The sequence below is a fragment of the Mya arenaria genome, chromosome 12, assembly GCF_026914265.1.
Source record: "Mya arenaria isolate MELC-2E11 chromosome 12, ASM2691426v1".
In the NCBI taxonomy this organism is placed as follows: domain Eukaryota; kingdom Metazoa; phylum Mollusca; class Bivalvia; order Myida; family Myidae; genus Mya; species Mya arenaria.
This window is the reverse complement of record NC_069133.1, coordinates 27,535,721-27,557,517: the sequence shown is the minus strand read 5'-3', so window position 1 is coordinate 27,557,517 and position 21,797 is coordinate 27,535,721. Positions and strand designations below refer to the sequence as shown.

Sequence of the window (21,797 nt, the reverse complement as noted above, 5' to 3'; positions counted from 1 at the left end):
GTGCCGTTTATCTACTTATCAAACTGTCCCATTTTATTTAAATACATCGAACCCACTAACAATGTATGAATTTAAAGAAAAAGCAGGCCTTACATAATACGTCAACACGTATTAGACGCTGTTATTATACGTTTTATAATGTTTTATAGTTTTATCAGGGATATATATAGTGGATATGTTCAATGTTTGAAACAGTGAAAATTTGTATATCAACTTGATATGTTTCACTATTTTGATTATTGGAACTACATTTTAGCCCGCTTGTGTCCCTTTTAAAGTATGAGCTGATTACTTCCCTTGGTACACACCACGTGTAATGAAGATATGCTGCATTTCTCTCTCTTTGTATTGAACGTGTTCTTTATGGAGATTCATTAAATTTAAATTATTTTTGGACGAAAATAATTTTGAAATAAATTAATAAACTCCAATAACTCGAACAACAATAGCAAAATCATCACCGACAGTACCACCACCAGTGTCAGTTGCACCACTGCAGTCCACATAAAATTGACTGCTTTCACCTGAAGTTTGTGAGTGTCACGAAGAATTGTGGTAGTGTGTATGGACCAACCTCGTTGCGGGGATTCATAAGTTCCATTAATCGCACCTTCGACAAACTAATTTCAAAATGTCCATTTAACCATTTATTGAAGTGGGCGAATAATAACAACCTTTAACCATTACATAGTATTAGTCTTAAAGTGTTTACAGCATATTTAATATATATGTATATATAATATGTAACAATTACTATATATAATTATAAGCTAACCGCCTACTGCTTATACGGTCCATTGCTTGTTACAAGTTATTGAAACTTTTGATTTTGCGTATATTTAAACGCATTTTTTGTTGACACTCCACACCCCGTCAGTTTTGTGAAATTTATTCTTAATCATCATTTTAAGTAACATGACTTTTATTTCGTTTAGTTAATGTCATCACTTCTTTTTGTTAATTCTTACTTCTCTCATTTCAAGAAGTTCAGCATTATGTAAACTTTCCTTTTGTCCACACGTTGGTCTTCATGCTCATTGCCTAATGATAGTTTATAGGTACGTACCAGGGACATTTAATGTCGCAACCTTAAGAGATCGGCGGTCACTTTGTTTCTGTTTCTTATCAACTGTGTTTCTTGAACGCACTGTATCATAATTGGTCCTAGGTCGCCGGTTTGAAAAAGTCATATGTCAGGGGAAATTGGAAAATCAGTATAGTTTTAATATTCTCCATCCCCATTCTGTGCGACGTTTTAGCTCTGTTTTCTCTTAAAGCATAACACGTTAAACACTCAACGCCTTTCACTGGGAAAAAAACTTCAGCCTAATGAAATAAAACTTCGTTGTAACGGGTTATGGTTTGCACTTGTCGGCTCAGTTTTTGCCGCCATTGATGTTCACCGTAATCCTGGTCCCGGATCATTTTCATCATGTACAACAGAATCCATTTCAGATTTGTCAAAACTTGTTTTGCCAAAACACCACGTTTCATTAATCCATTACAATATGCAAAGTCTGCAAAGCATGGTATATTTTTTGTCTGAAGTATATGGATTTGATATCATAGCTTTTTCTGAAACATGGCTTAAATAATCAATCTTTTACGAAGATATATCTTTCACTGGTTATCAGACTGTCGAGAGACGGGATAGACCAGGCGACAGTCATGGTGGTGTTTGAGTTTATATCAAGAATAGTACACACTTCACTCGCCGTCAATACTTAGAAGTCCTTTGTTTGGAATGCCTCTGGGTCGAAATTACTCTAAAAAGCCGCAAGCGTTTACTTTGGGGGAGACATTTTACCGACCACCTAACTCCTCTGTCGTTAATTGCGACACTAAAGAGGGTTGTGTGGGACTTGCCTATGATACAGGAAATAGTGATATAATCATAACTGGTGATCGTATCTACATCTCCAGTAACTTAAGTTATTCCAGGGGTATTAAAAATTTATGTTTGCTTTATGGACTTTCGCAAGTTATAACCGAGCCAACTCATTTTACTGAAAGTTCCTTCTACACAAAATATTTTATCTTACAACACTAATAGCTCAATATTTTCGAGTTTTAGAGATCCTTTTCATCCATCCAATATTCAGTACCATTGTCCTATTTTGTTTTCTAAAATTCGCAAAGTGTAAGTCCACCTCGTGTCCAAGGCAAGTATGGTAACAAGGCAGGGGTAACTACGATGAATAACGAGGTTCCCTCGACAAAACTGACTGGGACTCTCTTTCTGATTTAAATATTAGTACATACACTAACTATGTTACTAACGCAATTTTGAATCACGCCAAAAGATGTAGCCCAAATAAAACAGATGTTATTCGACCAGACGACGTTACGTGGATGACCTTGTATTTAAAAAAATCCTTATGCGCAAGTGTAAACGGTACTATAAAAATGCCAAAAGTAAAAATTCATCCAAACTTTGCGTAAAAAATAGAAGGTTTCGAAACGAAACCACTCTGACCATTCAGAGCGCAAACGTACCATTCTAACCTTTCATAAATGCTATGGGTATGTCCAATCTAAAGGTTGGTGGACGGTTCTTATTTATTTTGTTAATCCTCAATCTAAGCATTATACTAATGCAATTCAAGATCCCTCTGACGGATAACTCTATCTAGATGACGCTGGTAAAGCTGAAATGATCAATACCCATTTTTAAATCAATCTTTATTAGACGATAGTGGTCATGTCGTTCCGCCGGCAAACAACCGTTAAAGACAGTATACTCTTGACCTTATAACATTTCTACCAAGTGATGTCGCTGACAGTGTACCTTCACTCCCCATTAACAAAGCCTCGGGTCCTGATGGCATAAGTAACCGAATCCTAAAAGAATGTCGCTCTCTTTAGCTCGCCCGCTGTGTTCCCTTTTTAATACGTCTCTTTCTACAGGTCAGTTCCCTAAACGGTGTAAAGATTCCAATGCACAAATGTATGTGCAGTTTTCTAAAAGGAAGATCCGACACTTGTAAACTATCACCCCTTTTCCCAACTTAATAAGGAAAATGTGTTCGAACGGGCAGTATATAAACAGTTTTTAACCATTTTCGTGATATAAACCTTTTTACCTCGTATCTGTCAGGATTTCGACCTGGTGACCCCACTGTTAATCAACTTACTTTTTACAACTCTTTCTGCAAGGTGTTATATGATGAACAGTCTTTTTATATCAGTAAGGCTTTTGATAAAATTTGGCACAAGGGTTCACTTTTGAAGCTACAAGAAACAGGTGTCCATGTCGTGGTTTCGTGAATATCTCAGTAATCTTAGGCAACGTGTAGTTCTCTCTGGCTCCATGTCTAGTTGGGTTTAACTTGAGGCCGGTGTACCGCAAGGTTCTAATCTAGGTCCCCTTTTATTTCTAATATTCATAAATGGCATTGTTGTTAACATTGGTAGTAAAGCTTATTTGCAGACGATAAAAGTGTGTACATTTTCGTTGACGAGCACTCGAGGGCCACTGAAATAATCCAGAGGTACATTGATAGCTTTAGTGCTTGAGCTTATAAATGGTTAATAACCTTTAACCCTGCAAAAACTATGTCAATTTTGTTTTCCTGAAAACGACAATCTCGTTTCTATCCCTAGTTATCTATTTATGTTCGTAAAAACATCTTTGTTTCCTCCTTTCTAGTGATTGTACATGGCACGAGCAATTTGAGTACACAAGAAGTAAAGCCCGCAAACAAATATGCATCATGCGAAGGCTCAAATTCCGTCTGGACAGAAGAAGATGTCTAGAAATTATCTACGTTTCATACATTCACCCTTTCTTGAATATTCTGATACTATCTGGGATAATTGTACGGACTAAGAATAAATTAAACTACAAAAGTTCCAAAATAAGGCTGGTAAATCTATTTCTGTTCTTCATAAGGATCTGTGCTGCCAACTCTTTCAGAAAGACGACTCAATCACAAATTATGTCTCAAGAAGGGTTATGTCACGTACTAGTTCTTACTTGTCCTCTTTCCTTCCATCTTCTGTATGTGCATGGAATACACTTTCTCAGGATGTGCCGGAAAGCCCTTTGCTTTCAAGCGATATATATCTTGTCAATCTTCAGTCTGCTCTTCTAACTATTACAACGGTAGCCATAGTTTGCAAATACTTTACACTCGACCGCGTACGCGTTGTTGTGCCCTTAATTATCACCTTTTATGAATAAACATAATACATTCTGCTCTATGCGAAGGTGGTGAAGATGATAGCAGCACTCACTTCTTTCTGCATTGTCCCTCGTACACGGATATTCGACAAATTCGTGACATGTCTAGAATCACAGAAATTAACATTGATTTCGTTCTCAATAGTGGTCCCACCCTTAAAAACGAGAGCAACTCCAAAATATTCAGTATTGATAACAACGGCTTACAAGGCTCGGATCGATTCTGATCATGCTATATTCCCTAACATAACTTTTTCCTCCAAACGGTATATGTACCCAGCTATCATCAATCTAACTATCACCAAACTTACATGTGTTCTAAATCTCTATTTTGTTTTCATCCATGCTCTCTTACTTCATTCTATTGCTCTTTTTTTCTTTTTTCTTTAAAAAAGGAAAAAATAGGGCAAAAATGGCCTTATATCGTTCATCGGATTAAAAATGACCAACAAATCAGTTAATTAAGAATGTTGCTGCTTGCTAATGAAATAAGTGCCAAATACTATGATGGTTGATCAGAAATTGTGTCCTTGTAAAGGGAAATCCATACTATTTCTAGAAGTTAAGACATTGTCAGTTGGTTGTTCCCAGAGACAATGAATATGATAGCAATGGAAACCGACCGTTGTTATAAAAGTCAATGGTTAATCCTTATCAGGGTTTTGCTGAAGGTTTGTATACTTTGTGACGAAATAATTCTGTCATATCATGGCATTGAACATGTGAGAGTATGAATCAACAGCATGAAACAAAACTTTAGTCATATTAAAGTAGTTGTGCCCTTGCATCAACAATCCTTATTTTGTCGTCGATAGCGTCGACGTTTTACCGTTAATAGTATTATAAAATATATTAATGGTAAGGTTTTGACAACTATGATTGTTTTTATAGATGGATTTTTAATTTTAAAGTTAATACTTAGTTTATAACAATGAAATACAGTCACCTTTGACGCTTGATAAATAACGGGTGTTAAAGTTTTCCCTTTAAATCAAGTCACTGCTTTATTTTGGATTGACCTAATGTTTCTATGTTTGTGGAGTATAATAAACTTATAGTATGTTTTATAGTAGCACTGCTTCGCAATTTCACTTGTTGGGGAAGAAAAAGCACCACAGATTTTTTTAATCATAAAACACGCTACATATTAGAAATCAATCAATGAACAAAGCAGTTTAGTATCTTACTATAGAAAATATTATTGAGTTTACTTTTACACGTGAATTCTCAAACAGCCGTGAAGTCTTAATTTTTTAATGCAAACCGAAATATATGTACAAACTACTAGCTACTCAGCACGACTTATCGCGTTAAATCTTTTATGGAATTGTTTTTGTCCATGCTCGTAAGGACGTAGCCAGTGATGCAGCACAGCAGCATTACGATGTTTCCCGTTAGTCCTGCAGCACCGGAATCGCCGCAGCACCATTCGGCGCTGCAGCATTCATAGCCGTCTTCACAGCAACCTCCGTTATAACAGCAGTACGTACCGGTTTGGCAATACATACCACCACCACCACTACAGTAATCGTTTCTGTTGCCTAAAATATAATAACATTTAAGAGAATATCCAGACATATGTGTTATTAAAGTAAGGGCGTTTTTGTTGATACCAAACTAGTTTCGGTTTTGTATTCGTGGGTTTCGGTGGTTTGGAAGCCTGTTTCGAAAGTTAAGCTTAAAGTAACAAATGCATGGTTTTGTGTACAGCTTTATTTTCTGAGTTTCTTTAATACGCTGATACTGCAGATGGTCGATTGTCTTTTATGTCTAAACGGTGTTTCGACACACGTGTTGAATCACTGTCCGCCATGTTGATTTTTCAAAGTGAAAATTTTGGATGTACGAACCGACGAAATCGCCTTCGGACGGGTTTCGATAGTTTCAAAAACCAGTTTTGGTTTTTGTAAATGAAATGATTAAACAGGTTTTCATTTTATTTGAAACTGTCACAACAAAACACAGCTCGTGAAACCGATGTTAAACCAAAACTATTTATTACCAACAAAAACGCCATTGGGGTGTTGCAACCTCAAGGGAGTCATACCTTTGGACTGTATTTGAGGTTGTTGTGGTTAGTTTAAGCTCATTTTAACAAGAATAGAGAAAAAAAGCGATTTGCGCTCAATACCTTTATTAAGAAAGGACGTAGCCTAAAAAAACTGTGTACATGTATACAGTAATCTTGAGTCGTACGCTCGTATAAAATGGGGGTTGTTGGTGTATAGGTCTGTGTGACTATAACCAAAAATAGAAGACGAAGAAACGGTTTCCACTCAATAACATACTAGTCTGAAATGGTGTACATATATTGTAATGAAACCTGGTACTGCAAACTCATGAGACTTCCCTCCGATCGTCTTTCCGGTGAGCGCAGTCGCTTCTTACCAACACGTCCCGGGTTCGATTCCCGCCCTGGGCGCATGTCAATTTAGTTTGTGGTCACCAAGCTAGACAAGAGGATTTCCTCCGGGTACTCCGGTCCCCCTCCCCTATCAAAATACAATACTCTCACGTAATATTGTGCCAACGAGAGTGATTAATATAACGTTGAAATAACTTGTTTCTCAATCGTTGTCAAATAATTACGTTTAAACTTCCGATTAGATAAGGGTTGAATGGGTCACGGTCAAGGTCGCTGTCACAACAAATAGAAAAACGTTATAAGGGGGAATGATATGCAATGATAAGACTAAGCTCACGTGAGGACGCACTTTGGGTTGGCATTTGGGTTGAAAACTCAAACTTTGCCCAATTTGTCTGATAGTATTCTATTTATCCTGTTACTTTGTTTGTTAAACACTTGAAATAACCTTAAAACTATTAAGTAGCTTTAAAAATAAGGGGGACAACTGTTTTTCCTGGTGACGTCGGCACACTCGGTATTCATGTTTAAATCGCCCCCCTCAACCCCCCCCCCCAAAAAAAAAAAAAAATTGTTCTCAAAATTGTTCCTCTTTTTTCAGTACGCTTATAGTCAAAGTAAGTGCATTTTAATACGTCAATATCAATTCAAAACATTAAAAAGCTTTTAAAAGTGCATTGTAATGGATTAGTCACCAAACATTATCTGACGATTTAACAATTATTCCGCAAGTCACAGAGTACAGTACACAGGTCAAGATCAAGAGTGTTTACAAACAATCGCCATATATATGTTAATGGATTTAATTCTTGTTGATAGTGTTGGATGTTCAGAACTGCACCGGCAGAGAGATAATTCATTTCTTTTGTAAGTGAGATTTTGTCATTCACCACAGAAATGGAATTAGCTATCGTTGAATGCTGCAGTTCTTAGCATGTGCGGGTGGGGTAAGTAAACATGTAGATTTTCTGGCCGATGTTTTGCCAGTGTCATTTTTATGCAGAGTTATTGGACTTGATGGGCGAGTGATTGTTGAGGTTGGTTGTTGGCGGACTATTTATAAGATACTGAAACATTATTTATGCTTTTCCTCTGACATTTTAGAATAGAAAAAGTCAATTTTCGCGGTCACATTATCAACTGACTGTAAATTAAAATCACGTGGTCTTCTGTCCTAATAAACTAAAATTTACACAGCACCTTGTTATTAGACCGATTTGTATGTAAGTGACAGGATAATATTCGTTTATGGTGCACATGTATTGTAATGAAACCTGGTACTGCAAACTCATGAAGAGACTTCCGTCCGATCGTCTGTCCGGTGAGCGCAGTCGCTTCTTACCAAGGCGTCACGGGTTCGATTCCCGCCCTGGGCGCGTGTCAGTTTGGTTTGTGGTCACCAAGCCAGACAAGAGGGTTTCCTCCGGGTACTCCGGCCCCCCTCCCCACATCAAAATACAACACTCTCGCGTAGTATTGTGCCATCGAGAGTGATTCATATAATAATGTTGTAGTAACTTGTTTCTCAATCGTTGTCAAATAAATACTTTTAAACTACCGATCAGATAAGGGTTGATGGATTCACGGTTAAGGTCGCTGTCACAAAAAGATAGAAAAACGTTTTTAGGGGGAATGATATGCAATGATAAGACTATGCTCATGTGACGATGCACCTTGGGTTGGCATGTGGGTTGTAAACTCAAACTTTGCCCAAATTGTCTGATAACCCTTATTTATTAAAACTCTATGCAAACACCATTTCACTATATTGCTATTTCATTGCTTTGATATGTATAATTTTTGTTTAAAACACATGATTATATCAGCTACTTTCTCAAAAAAGTGGACCAACATGCCAATTTTTGATAAAAGACTCTTATGTTGGCCAACGGAATAGTTGATGTATATAACTTCCTTGATGCCGTGTCATGGGGAAATGATTGAATGAACAATAAAAAATCCTCGATTGCTTTTGATTCATTAAAATTGTATTTATTTAGATAAATATTTTTTAAGATGTTAGATATTTGTTAAATATTTGCCATCCTATTATTTGCCAAGTTTAAAACAGCAAGTATTGAATATATCGAAAAATTGTCAATGAGTTTTCGAAAACAAATTAAGCCGAGATTTTTTGCGGCTATATGTAAAATGGGGCCATCTTATTTTAATGAGCTAACCAATAAAATCTAAAACACATGAATCTACTATTTTTTTATAAAATTGCTAAAATATGATAAAATAGTTATAAGACATTTAGGCATTTGTTAAGGGCTTTGTATAAGTTGTCAACAAATCGTAACGGCTCTGAACGTGTAGTGGATACACTTGTGATCTGCTGTATTTCTAACAATATTTGAGACAATGTTTCAGCTTAACGTGTTTATGTTCAATAAGGTAAGCACATCATCAAATAGTTTACGTTAAAGATTAACATCAATGTTGTAAATCAAGTTGTTAACTTTAACAAAGTTCTAAACAATCGTAACTTTTCATGTTATGAAATTGTTTACTGCTTAGTCCAAAAATGAATAAAAATGCTTTAGTTAGGGTAACATCTTTTTCAAAAACAGGTAGGGTAGACCTGTTGGCTTTTTTAGATATTAGGCCTTACGTAAGAACGTAATTGCCATCATTGGGGAATGGCGTTAAGGTAATCTTCAATAACCATAATTATTTAAGCTACATATTAAAACACACAATTAAAACAATATTAACAACGGACTATAAAACGGTGGGGTCGGCGTATATATCGTTGGTAGAGTCGGCCTTATCGGTTTTTATAATGTCTAGTTTTGTTGTATGATTATGATGGCTTAAACGTGGAAAGAGGTCTTTAGGGGGTTCTCCCTAGATCAGCTTGTATATTGCTCATAAACGAATGAAGATCTGAAGGATTTAAGTAACAAAGACGCACAACTTCACAAAAAGGACTTGAATTAGATCTTAAAGGCCTTGTTTAAGGAATGTTTGGCATGATAATCCTCTGCTGTGCATCTTCTGCTAATTGAACTGGTGTCACAGTAGGGGCCAATTTCCTGTATATTTGTTTATTGGGTTAGGGCCATTTAGGGTCCAATATTATAATAAAACCTCCAAAACTGCACAGCAGGATATTCAGATTGGAGATCTAATAAGAAGGCACCAGTCAATAAGATTAAGATCAATACACAGAGGTTGTGTACTATACACCGATTTCGGTGGGGGTCACTTATAGAAGGCTTAAACTAGGCCTTTAACAATCATTGGCATATATCTTTAAACAATATCATAAGCAAAATGTTACACAAGATTAATTCAATCTCGATTTATTAATTTGTGAAAGGCAAATGATACTATAGACAGCCACAAGCACGATCCAGGCGGGGCTTATCGACGAGCGATAATTTATATTCAACATTACATCATTTTAAACCAAAATATACAACACGTAAGTGTGGTCAGATTATGCGTTCATTACGGCCATTGGCAATAGTGATCACCTTAGATTAGTAGTGCCTTCACGTTATTCTAAATTTTCTGACTGTTTATAACTTGGTGAAAACATGGGATAATGTCGAAATTGGTCTCAAGGATTTATATAGTAAAAACAAGTTTGTTTGAGTTCGCCCTTGATCTTTGCACTTTTCATAATCTTTGTAGCTATTTTTTACGAACGAGCAAACTTTGTAAAGATAACAGCTTTTCAGTGACGAAATTCACAAACTATAGTTTGCGTTTTTCTTTGCTGATAATGACTCAAGGTATTTAGAAACGGTTATAAACCTGCATTTATAATAAAACGGCATTCAACGAAAATGACCAAATACTAATAACAATAACCTTCAATTTTCGTTCAAATGCACCGACACACCACAGACACAACTCAGATTCACCGTTGAACCAACGGTGCTTGAGGTGTGCTTCTTCTAGCGTGAATGTTAAAAAATAAGAAGCATGTTTAGTGTTTGCTAAAAAAAACCATAACATTTATTAAATGTATGTTAAGTGTCTCACCATTACGTTGCCCGTTCCCAGATACTGGAAAAGAAAACATGCTTAAATAATTTTCGTTGTAGCGTTAGTTTCATGTGGAAGAAGAAATATTTATATAAACACTTAACAAATTATTAAAATATAATTTATCTATGTACATGTGATAAAACGAGTTAAGGAAAAAATATCATATTGCTAATGAGACACACTTCCAATGCGTCGTTTTGCATTCACCGGAAGCTTGATTTGAAATACTGAAATGTAGCTGACAGAAGTTCAGGCAACCTGTTTTTATCTCTCATACCTTTTTACCTTCATTTTTTTGAATAATATGTGTAATAACTTCGGCGCATGGACTATTGCTGAAAACTAATCACGATAAAGCGAGATTAACACATGCTTATAGAAAACTCACCGCTCAGTTTTGACACTATATCATCTGAGCCATTCACTGGCAGAGCCTCCAGCTTTAATTTTTTTTCGCCTGATGCTGCCTCGACTGAAAGTAATAATTGTTACAGTGAGGCTGTTTTTTCTCTTAAAACTAAGAAACCGGCCGTACGTGTTTGTAATGCTGTGGCCGTGGATGGATGGATGGATCGATAGTTTGAAGTGTTCAAGTAAAAATGATCCACATAAGAATTATAAAAAATAATTTAAAGCATTTTAATTTTTGAGACATGTTCCAAATTTGAATGAGATCTTTCACGTAGATTCTAAAACAACGGAATATTTCGATACAAAAACATACAAGCCGACATCGATACATTTTCATATTATGTAAATGTGCAAGGACCGTCAAAAGTACGTAGACACTGTACATAAGACTTTTAAAAGAGGTAATTATTTTAATTATACATACCGCATAAATCGTTAGATTCTTTTCTATTAATGTTCAAAATTTATTTTAGGAGTTTGGATTTTGCTCGATGCAGTTATATCTTAAATTATTGAACATTTTAACATGAATCAAATACATCAGTATATTTCTGACCCTAAAATTGTATAGCCCTTTTTAACAGAAAACTTTACAGAAATGAGAATTTTATGAAACATATAAAAACTTTTAATCCGTCCATATTTCGACCTCATCCATTCCTATCACTTTGGTTATAAAAGATTGTTCTCAGAATGTTTGGTTCATTATTCTTACTTTTTAAGTGCATTTCAGTCACAAAAATTGGTAACACTGTACGTATGCATTTACATTAAATCACTGAACCATATACATATAATCCCATTTTAAACCGTTTACTTCGTCTCGGCTTTTTATTGTTGAAATAATTTATTTTTTTCTTTCAGTGTTTCTAAAGAAATTTATTTTATATTCTCAAAAAATATTATGATATGACATCCAAATCTTGAAAAGTTACAACGAAAGGCTACGAATTTTTCGTATATTTTAATATTTGAAAAAAAAATCGATTAAACATATGAATATGTAAACCAATAGATGAAAATAATATAAAAATAATTATTTTAATATAAATAAATAATGATTACATAAATTAATAAGTGACTTACGTCGATAAAAAAATAAGTTAAATTAAATATTCAATTGAATTAATAAATAAAAGCCATACCTGTGACAAAATGATCACATATAAATAACAAAATGTAAAACGTCGCTGCTGTAAAAAAGATATTCATTTTAGAGGTGTTAGTTGCAACCTTACGCGTAGAAGAGAATATTCTTAGTGATCTCAAGTGCCGTTTATCTGCTTATCAGACTGTCCCATTGTATTTAAATACATCGAACCCACTACGGTTGAATGAATTTACAGAAAAATGCAGGCCTTACTTTATACGTGAACACGAATAAAGAGGTTGGTTTTATAGGCTTTTTGATGTTTTTTAAGAGTTTGTTTTTTTTGCAAACATTAAAGGTTTCGGGTTTAGATTTTCCTGTCAAAGCCATAATTATCGCTGGGCAGTTTATGGAATTACCTTATTTGATCCCCTGCTCGATAAGAGGCCAGAAAACAACATAGCACTTTCTTCGCAGGGCGTCCTTACCATATAACATCGGAAAGCAGTCGGCACGGCAATAATGCTAGGGACGGTTACAGGATTTGACGTTAGAGGGGTCGTAACTTAGGGGCGTGACCTTTTGACCTGCCCCCCCCCCCCCCTCCCTCAATTAATTTGGTTTCAAATGTTGGTAGGGATGTTTCGGGGTATTTCCACAAGATATCTTAAGAACCAAAATGTTATTAATGCAAGTTATTAGAAAATTTCTCCAGCCTCACTTTAACGAGTCGAGTATTTAAAGCTTGAGGCTCTGCCTGTGAATGGCTCAGACGGTGTGGTGTCAAAAGTGGGCGGTAACTTTTCTTCTATCATGTCTTATTTGTGCTGTATTGTGATTCCTTTTTTATTAATTGTTCATTCGACGAGGTTCATACACTCATTTTCAAAACAAATAATGATTGAGATTTGAGCGACAAAGATAGTCGCGTTATTTGTCCACTATATTTTATTTTTACAGAACCAGGGGTATTTAAGCAACTCCTTGCTTCTTATAAAGACACAAATAACTGTGGGAACATGGGTCTTATAGCAATATATTCCTTTACATATTTTATCAAATTGTCAGAGATAAGAATATGCTTAAAACTTATTTCAATCTTTCTTAATGTAAATGATATATACGCACAGCGAGCGTTCGTTACTAAAGCCTGTTTTTTCTTTAGAACATGTATCTGTGAATGGTAAGACACTTAAACAACTATGGGCTGGGATGCCTTTTTTAGCAGAAGGCGAACAGATTATTTAAATACGGCTTTTTCTATTCTCTTCTACCGTCTAACCCTACCCTTTACCCGAGTGACATACATAATTAGATCCCGCCTACGTCCGTTTCTTATTTTATTTAGTATTATGACGTTTTTCCGTTGGCTGGTGTCAGTGTGCGTGCATTTGAACGAAGATAACATGTACGCATTGTCAGTATTTGCTCATTTTCGCCGAATGTCACGATATTATTGACAATGCTTTGCAGGTTTTAAGACATGTTTAGGCACGGCACATTCAACCAATATTCATTAATCTGAAAAAGTCTTAATAAGTTGAATGATTCCAATTTGGTCTACTTATTTTGGCAAGTAGCTGATAGCTAGAGTAGCTGATATGATTGTGCATTTAAAACAAAGTATACAAAAAAATGTAATAACGGATAAAATGAAGAGGTGTGTGCAAGGTTAAAATAGATTAGCAATGCATAAAAAGCAGGTTTTCAATTTGATTATCAGATGTTTGATAGCTTCTGATACAGCAACCTTCACCATAACGTTGTTTGTACCAACCCCTTATGCAATCAGAAAAAGAGTACTTGGCTGTGTGAGCACTGAATGTACATGTTGCAACGAAATCAAAAGACCCCCTAACAAAAGGCTTGACATAAAAAAGGCCATTCAAACATTTTTCTGTTTGTAGGTACAACGACCTTCATCTGGATTAGTCCAACACCACATACAATCCCATGGTACGTCCTCACACGAGCTAAGATCTATCATTTCATTGTACATATCATTACCCCCCCCCCCCCCCCCCACCCCACCCATAACGTTTTTCTAAAAAATAATTGTGACAGCGACGTTAACCGTCACTTCATCAACTCTCATTTGATCGGAAGAAATTCGTCTCTCCATGAGCTTGCCATACAGGATTTCATCATCCTGATCAGTATGTTATAGTGTGGAAACTGTTTTTCTATATTTGGCCACAGACCTAGACTCTAACATCCCCCCATCTTATAGGAACGTATCACCAAGATTACTATACAAAAATGTTTTTGTCTACATCCTAGGTATCAAGCGAAAACCACTTTTCTGATTTTCCTTTATTTTTGTTAAATCAAACTGTAACATAACCCAAATAATACCACATGCAGTCCGAAGATGTTTCCCTCGAAGTTGTGACACTCGAAGTTTAATAACGCGCACGGACGCACGCACTGGTTTTGCCCCAATTCCACTGTTGCAGGACAAACAGGGTCGGTAAAGGGAAACGTCGTGATGCTGCTGTTTCGCATCGCTGGCTTCATTATTGCAAGAACCGTCAAAATCAATTCCATATAAGGTTAAACGTGATAAGTGGTGTTTATTAATAGTATTTTGTACATATATTTTGTTTTGCGTTAAAAGGTTTTGGCTTCAAGATTGTTTAATAACTCCGCCTAATTCCTTGCGTGCTGCTTGACGAGCGATGTAAGTTTTGATTTATCACAGCACACAGCCGTTATATTTTAATAGATACTCTGCACCGAATCTTAATTCCTAAGCATATATCGGGTATTAAACTATAATGATTATTTTTTGTAGGATTTACCTCTCTCTCTCTCTCTCTCTCTCTCTCTCTCTCTCTCTCTCTCTCTCTCTCTCTCTCTCCACTATCCCGGTTTGAATTGTATTATTTTCCGAGAACAAACAGGCATAAATATATAGAGGATATTTGTTTATTTCAGTGTAAAATCGTATTTTATTTCACGAGTGTCATAGAAAAACATATTTTCACTAGTGGTAGATTTTTTTATTTATTTCTGAATTACCCCCTTTTTGAAAAGGGTGGTTTTAACGCCGCTACCCGTGGGGCGCCCCTCATGCAAAATTATAGCTGTGAAGTTTTCTATTTTCGGTTTGCTGAGAAATAGTTCTCTGCTATTCATTCTTATAGCTTATTATTCGCTCGTTTTTTAGTGCAAAGCTTTTATGAACAGTAAACAATGAAGTTTTATAAGTGCACATATGCTCCAAAAAATAATGAAAACACTTTTATTTTAAGTTGGGCATGAATACATAACCAAATTACTACGCCGCTATTAAATGAATGACAATTTGGAAGGTCAAATGTGTTAGCAAAACAAATGCGGATACTCATTGGATTTTAAACATTCTTCTTAGTTTAAGACTGCATGTGTTTCATAGTATATTAATATTCAGTCATCTTACTGTCAGAGACCACTCTGTTTCGCTTGAAAACAGGTTTGTTTTCCAGATAAAGAGTGAATGCCACGCTAGTTTGTTGACAAATTTAGAGGTATGGGTGGGGTAAGAAATATCGGATTATCTGTAAATTGTTGTGTGAATTTTCCAGGAAGCTCATTTTACGTACTACCAACAGTTCAAAATACATTTGAACGCTGATGTAAAATTATGTTTATGTTCGAACAGTTGTTTTTGTCTGTAATTTGTTTGCTATGATTCTATGGAAGCAAATGTTCGAACATTCGGCTTCAAAGATCAGAAAAATGTTTAAAAAACGTGATTACCGGTAATAAACGGTAAGTTGTTAATTTCCAAATATATATTTATTTCAATTTATAAAACATTTCTTTAAATTTTAAACATTTGTTTGACAACATTTACTGGTTCAAAGTCCAGTGTTCTGTTTTGATTAAGGCAAGTAACTACAAAGGAATTTAAAAGTAATTCTGACATGTGATATTTTCACTCCTTATTTTGCAGTGAAAATATCAAATTGATATTTTCACTGTTGTTATTTCACTGTTTAAACCCCATATTTTATCGTAAAGCATGAACGAAAAGTTTATAATGACAAATATTTGATAGCCTCTTACGTTTGTACCATAAATTTAAATACAATCCCATTAAATATCCTTTGTTTCTTCTAAGCATTGCATTACATACACATCATCATCATTATACATTTGCTGCATAGAATTCACTTTCCTTGCTTTACTTAAAGGGGCTAGATACCAGATAATACATTTGAAAGAAAGAAAGAAAACTGTAGAAAAACTAACATAAAATTGACAGCGTTGTGTACAACGGATTGAATCGAACCTTCAGATGTATCTTATTGCTTTCGACACATGCATTTTAGCAGTTTGTGTGCATTTTTCCAATTCGAAATTTACTAGGGTTGTCTACCACGTAAATCCTAGTAAGTTTAATAATAGCATCGGTATATTTATCTGTACTCAAAAACAGGTATGATTTAAACTTGGAAACCATAATATGCGTATGCATGTATTATCGGTTTTCCTACAGAGCTCGCATTGACAATTTTAGCTTTGTTTTGAGGAAATACTTGTTTGCCGAGTTTTGTACCATCCAGTGTCTAGCCCCTCTCAGAAGAAAACATGTCTTTATATCGCCATAAAAAGATATATGAAAACGTAATAAATTTTAATGCTATTCAGAATGTTCAAAATAATATTAGCACCGTATATAAAAAAACATATCATAGTTTATATATTTTGGGTTCGAAAACAAAATGGTTTGAGAACCAAACATTTAGTTTCCTTGACACTGGTAATATCATTGTACTTTTCAAGACAAAAAAGTTGTTAAAACAGGCAAATTGTTAGAATGCAGCTTTAAAGTCTTATATAATGTTTGAGAAGCGCCTCAAAACAATTTGGCCTTGCTATCTAGTAATAAGGCTTTAATGATGCAATCCTTGGCCAAAATTATAACTTGGCGGAATTTGAAGAACGATGTAACGAATCAAGGAATGTAACTACATTACTTTTGATGCTTAAAATCAGAATATTCTTCAAGGGTCGTTGACAATGTTAAACTGATCATTATTTACAAAAAAATGTCTCATTTGGATGTATAGTGTGCTACCGAGGGATGTTTCTATCTATCCAGATATATTTGAAAACGCGTATGTGAACATAAAACATTAGTTTTGAATTGAGCTTATTTTCAAAACTCTCTAGAGAAAAAAAAAAGTGAACCGATTCTTTTTGAATACTCCCCTGCATTTCGAACTCCATAATTTGATAACGTATGTGTTTCCCGGTTAATAAAAATACTAGTGTTAGCCAAAACTGGAGGCAAGGGGCAAGAAGAACTTTTTTTCCCTTTTTTTCATTCTTTTTATAAAACATTACTGTCTATATAATAATACAAAAATCGCGGCGAGACCGAAAATGTTAAAACGGACATGTTTATTTTAAGGTAACGTGACCAGTTGACAACGGTGTGGTATATAATATACGTATAAATACAGTTGTCTGGAATTAAATGCCTAAATACCTAAATGAGTTGTTTGCGTGAGGTAATTAGCAAGAACTACATTACTTTTAGATCAAACATATTACACGGTTTACGTCTGTCTGGTAATTGGGTCTCAATATCATACCATCTATCATTCTTAGGCACATCTACAGCTCTGGTTTCATTTATTAAGATACGCAGGAGATACAGGAGTTTTCTTTCAGCGCCGACAATGGCATAATGACATAAAGTTTTATAAGTCTTAATAAACTTGTTTGTTTGCCGTTTCCCCCCCTACCCTTACTTTAAGACCAGACTTTGGGTTTTTTTACCGTTATTATTTGTGATGTTTATTTTTTATTCCTCTCTCTTTATAAATAATCCAGGTTGTGCCTTAATCCATGAGTATATATTATACAATTATATACGACGCCAAAAATGCGAGTGCAATTAATAAATCACTTAATTCCTCGGCCGGGTTCGTTTCTTGGAGATCAAATAAATTGTCGACAACGGGAAGGCGGGTCGTTTTATTGGACTGGGAGTCAATTACAGCTATGCGTTTCAAGTACATCGTCGACAGTTGGAAAGGCGGGTTGTTGTTTTGGACTGGGAGTCAATTACAGCAATACGTTTCAAGTACATTATCGACAGTGGGAAAGGCGGCTTGTTTTTTTGGACTGGGAGTCAATTGACCTTACGACAGGATTTGATTGACAGGTCCTATCAGCCAATCAGAATGTAGGACTGATAAGCCGTGTTGCTATCCGCCATTTTGTCCGTCAAACTGACCAGAGTCCGTCATATACATGCGCTGGCAATTCCTCGCCTTTTTAAGTATTATGGTAAAAAGGTGTTGTCATGGCACTTGTAATTCGGATACAAGGTAGCCAGGCCGACTAAAGATGGCTTCCAATTCGTTCCGTATTCGAAACCAGCGAGTTATTTAGAAAAATGCAAGTGCTGAATCAGACTCTGTGGAAGACCTCATCAACAGCTGAACTTGGAAATTTTGAAAGATCGTTCAAAGGCGAAACATCTATACGTCTGTACAAAAGTATTTTTTTTGAACAAAACTACTTATTTCAATCCACTCAAAATTTAATACTGAAATTGTCCGTGCATGACCTAAATAAGTGTTACTATTTTTAAACTATAAACATCGTACATTTATGTTTTGGGTTGTGTTGTCAAATCGGCATTAATGGCCATTTAATATCAGGTTCAACATGGACACGATTGATTTCATTCAAGATAGAGGTATTTTTGTTGATACCGTTATGTAGTTTTTATAAACTGCTTTGCTTTCAAAGTAAATCAGGAAATATCGTACAACTAAATTTTTGTCCGAACCATCGCATGCTTCCGAATCTCATCTGCTCGTATGGTTCCTATGTAAACAATGGCTTTTGTAGCTGTCATTCCGACACATTTCATAGATTTCTTATTTTCATATCAGCACTTTGTCGACGGGAAATCCAATCAAGAAAACCCTGACCCTCAAGCAGCTACTGTATTTGACCAGCTCACACCAGCTAGGCCTCCTCCAAAACTCAGATAAATATTTGAGCCACCAAAACAAAACGAGAACAGATCGGTCTGAATCGTTAAGGTATTTTTTTCTGTATAAAACAATTTATTTCATTGTACATTTAAATCAATTATTATGTTCATAAGAACTTGATTCTGCCAAACATGTGCTGTAAAGACTTAGACTTATTATGAATAAAGAACAAGTCAAACATGTATATATTTTCATTGTTATTCTTATATTTTGGGCCATTTACGTAAATCTACAATATTTAATGATAGTTCATCCAATGTTCAGAGTCCGGATCACATGCACACTCGATAAACAGTATTCTTAAAGTTGCACTCTCACAGAATTCTAGTTTGACACTTTTTGTCTCAGAATCGGCTTATTTTGGCATTCTTTAAATTAAGACCTAATATATAAATCACAAAGCAAACTTCTCCGAGCCAAAATATGATAAATGCAATCGAATCCTGTGTAAGTTGTCAAAGTGATCAATCTGTGAAAGTGCAGCTTTAACAGTGAAAAATAACTTCTGCTAATGCTATATATTTTAAAATATATTTGCCATTGCAATAAAGAGATATTCACCAACAATATCATACATAAATACCAAAGAAATATCAAAGTTTAAGTAATGTTTGCAAAACAACAATGTATTTAATAAATCTGATATTAAATATGCAACAACTGGTGTTATATTCCAGAACTGAAGCTAACATCATAGAGGTACATCCTTCCAAGAATCCATCAAAACAACATGCTGAACATCAAGAACTCTCTTCAAAAGACCACACTTTCCTGAAATAAATAAAAGATGCCAATATTAAAATAAATCAGTTACATGTATTGTTAAATATTTGAATACTAGCTGTAAATGCTACTGCCTTTGATGTTTGCTTTCTACATGTATACCATAATGAAATATTGACAAGATAATAGCTAATGTTTTGTGGTTGTTGTTTTTCTCTGGACAAATAGTCCATTACTTTTGTACAGCAAAGTAAAACTAAATGTAATAAAAAGCATTAAAATAGGTCCTACCGATTATTTGTAAAACTTGTCATCACTGGTTTTCTCTTGCGGTTGACATTGCCTGGACTGGCAAATATCGTGTGTGTGTGGGGGGGGCGGTTTCCGGTCTTATGCTAGGTCCCCTGTTGCGGTAGGCTTGTTGAAGACAATAATAAGGGGACTTCCTTATCTCCATCAATCAGAATACTTTAATGGTGTCAACGGTAAATAGCAGGAGACCCTCCACCAGCCTTAACCGGTAAATGGGGGGAGGGTAGTGTGTGTGGGTTAGAACCAGCTGCCCGGTCAGCTTAGTTGGTTAGAGTGCCGGGCTAGTGTTCTGGTGGTTGTGAGTTCGAGCCCCACACCGGGGGCACACCGGGGGCATTTTTTCTCCCAGGTCTACTTCTACAGCCAGTGTGTGAACATGTTCCACAATTTCTGTAAGAACAAAAATCAAAGCATGTGAATGTCTGAGCAATGCAAAAGTTACAGATTGGTATCACCAACGATTGTCACTTGTCAACTATTACATTATTATTCATAAGGGAGAGTGTTCAATCGCTTAGAACTGAAACTTTTTATGCATAACCCCAATAAACCATTTCTGCTCATACTATAGAATACAAGGTTATACTGTATAGCTGGCATGTAACTGTTATTTAATGTCACTTCCGGGTTCCCCATTCGGGCCGTTTATGATTTACTCATATTGTGCGATGATTTAATCTTTGTTTCAACAATACTGTAAGAAGGACCGGTGTTATTAAAAGTTAAACTTACCCTTGTTTGCATTTACAGTATGCGTCACACACACGCTTTTCCTTTGTATCGATGTCAATATTGACAACATGGCGGATATCCGATTTTCTCTGACTTGGATAGATTTCACCCCGTAAATGTTAGATATCGTCATTTTCTAAAGATATATCGAGCCTTCCGATGTAGCAGCCAGTTACAAATTCCTTTGACTTATATTTTTTTCGCATTGTAATGTCACATTTATGATAATTTGTCAGGAATATCGGAAAGCGAAACGACGCGAGACGCCATAACTTCTTCGTTTGTTTGACGGACATAGACAGAGTTCGCTCCCTTGATATCAGGGGGCGTGGCTTAGAAGCCGCTGTCGTAAGGTCAATTACAGCGATACGTTTCAAGTACATCGTCGACAGTAGGAAAGGCGGTATGTTTTATTGGACTGGGAGTCAATTACAGCAATACGTTTCAAGTACATCGTCCACAGTTGGAAAGGCGGGTTGTCTTATTGGACTGGGAGTCAATTACAGCAATAGGTTTTAAGGCCTAATTTAAGGAATGTTTGGCATGATAATCCCCTGCTGTGCAATTCCTGCTTATTGCACTGGTGTCACAGTAGGGACCAATTTCCTGTGTATTCGAGTATTGGCTCAAGGCCATTTAGGGTCCATTTCTATTATAAACCATCCCAAACTGCACAGCAGGATACTCAGATAGGAGATCAGATAAGACAATTAGGCAATTAGATTAAGATCAATAAACAGAGGTTGTGTACAAATACAAGTTTTTTTGTCGTTGTTTTTTGGGGGATCACTTATAGAAGGCTTAAACTAGGCCTTTAAGTACATTGTCGACAGTGGGAAAAGCTTGCTCGTATTGTTAGACTGAATGTCAATGAATGCAAGTGTAGGTAGAAGGGGGTCCGTCCTTGTAAAGAGAAATCTATATCATTTCTAGGGAAGTCAAGACGTTGTCAGCTAATTGTATTTGTATTTCTGA

At 35.7% G+C, this 21,797-nt stretch overlaps 2 protein-coding genes across 3 annotated transcripts; one reads left to right on the top strand and one right to left on the bottom strand.

The window, feature by feature from the left end:
• Positions 1–5,062: 5,062 nt before the first annotated feature.
• LOC128212201 (uncharacterized) lies at positions 5,063–12,240 on the bottom strand. The gene is made up of 4 exons (XM_052917530.1): positions 12,107–12,240; positions 10,939–11,022; positions 10,545–10,568; positions 5,063–5,724 (listed from the first exon to the last, which is right to left on the bottom strand). Exons 1-4 carry the CDS (start codon positions 12,171–12,173, stop codon positions 5,486–5,488), a joined length of 414 nt encoding a protein of 137 aa, XP_052773490.1. The 5' UTR covers positions 12,174–12,240; the 3' UTR covers positions 5,063–5,485.
• A 5,947-nt stretch (positions 12,241–18,187) lies between these two features.
• On the top strand, positions 18,188–19,842 carry LOC128212264 (uncharacterized). 2 transcript variants are annotated; one of them, XR_008257416.1, is made up of 3 exons: positions 18,188–18,548; positions 18,951–19,103; positions 19,733–19,842. XR_008257416.1 is itself a non-coding variant. In XM_052917632.1 (3 exons), the coding sequence occupies exons 1-3, from the start codon at positions 18,446–18,448 to the stop codon at positions 19,833–19,835; spliced, it is 351 nt and encodes a 116-aa protein (XP_052773592.1). In that variant the 5' UTR covers positions 18,188–18,445; the 3' UTR covers positions 19,836–19,842. The 2 variants fall into 2 exon arrangements, 1 of the variants encoding a protein (XP_052773592.1); XM_052917632.1 differs by having other exon boundaries at positions 18,188–18,540.
• The last annotated feature ends 1,955 nt before the right edge of the window (positions 19,843–21,797 follow it).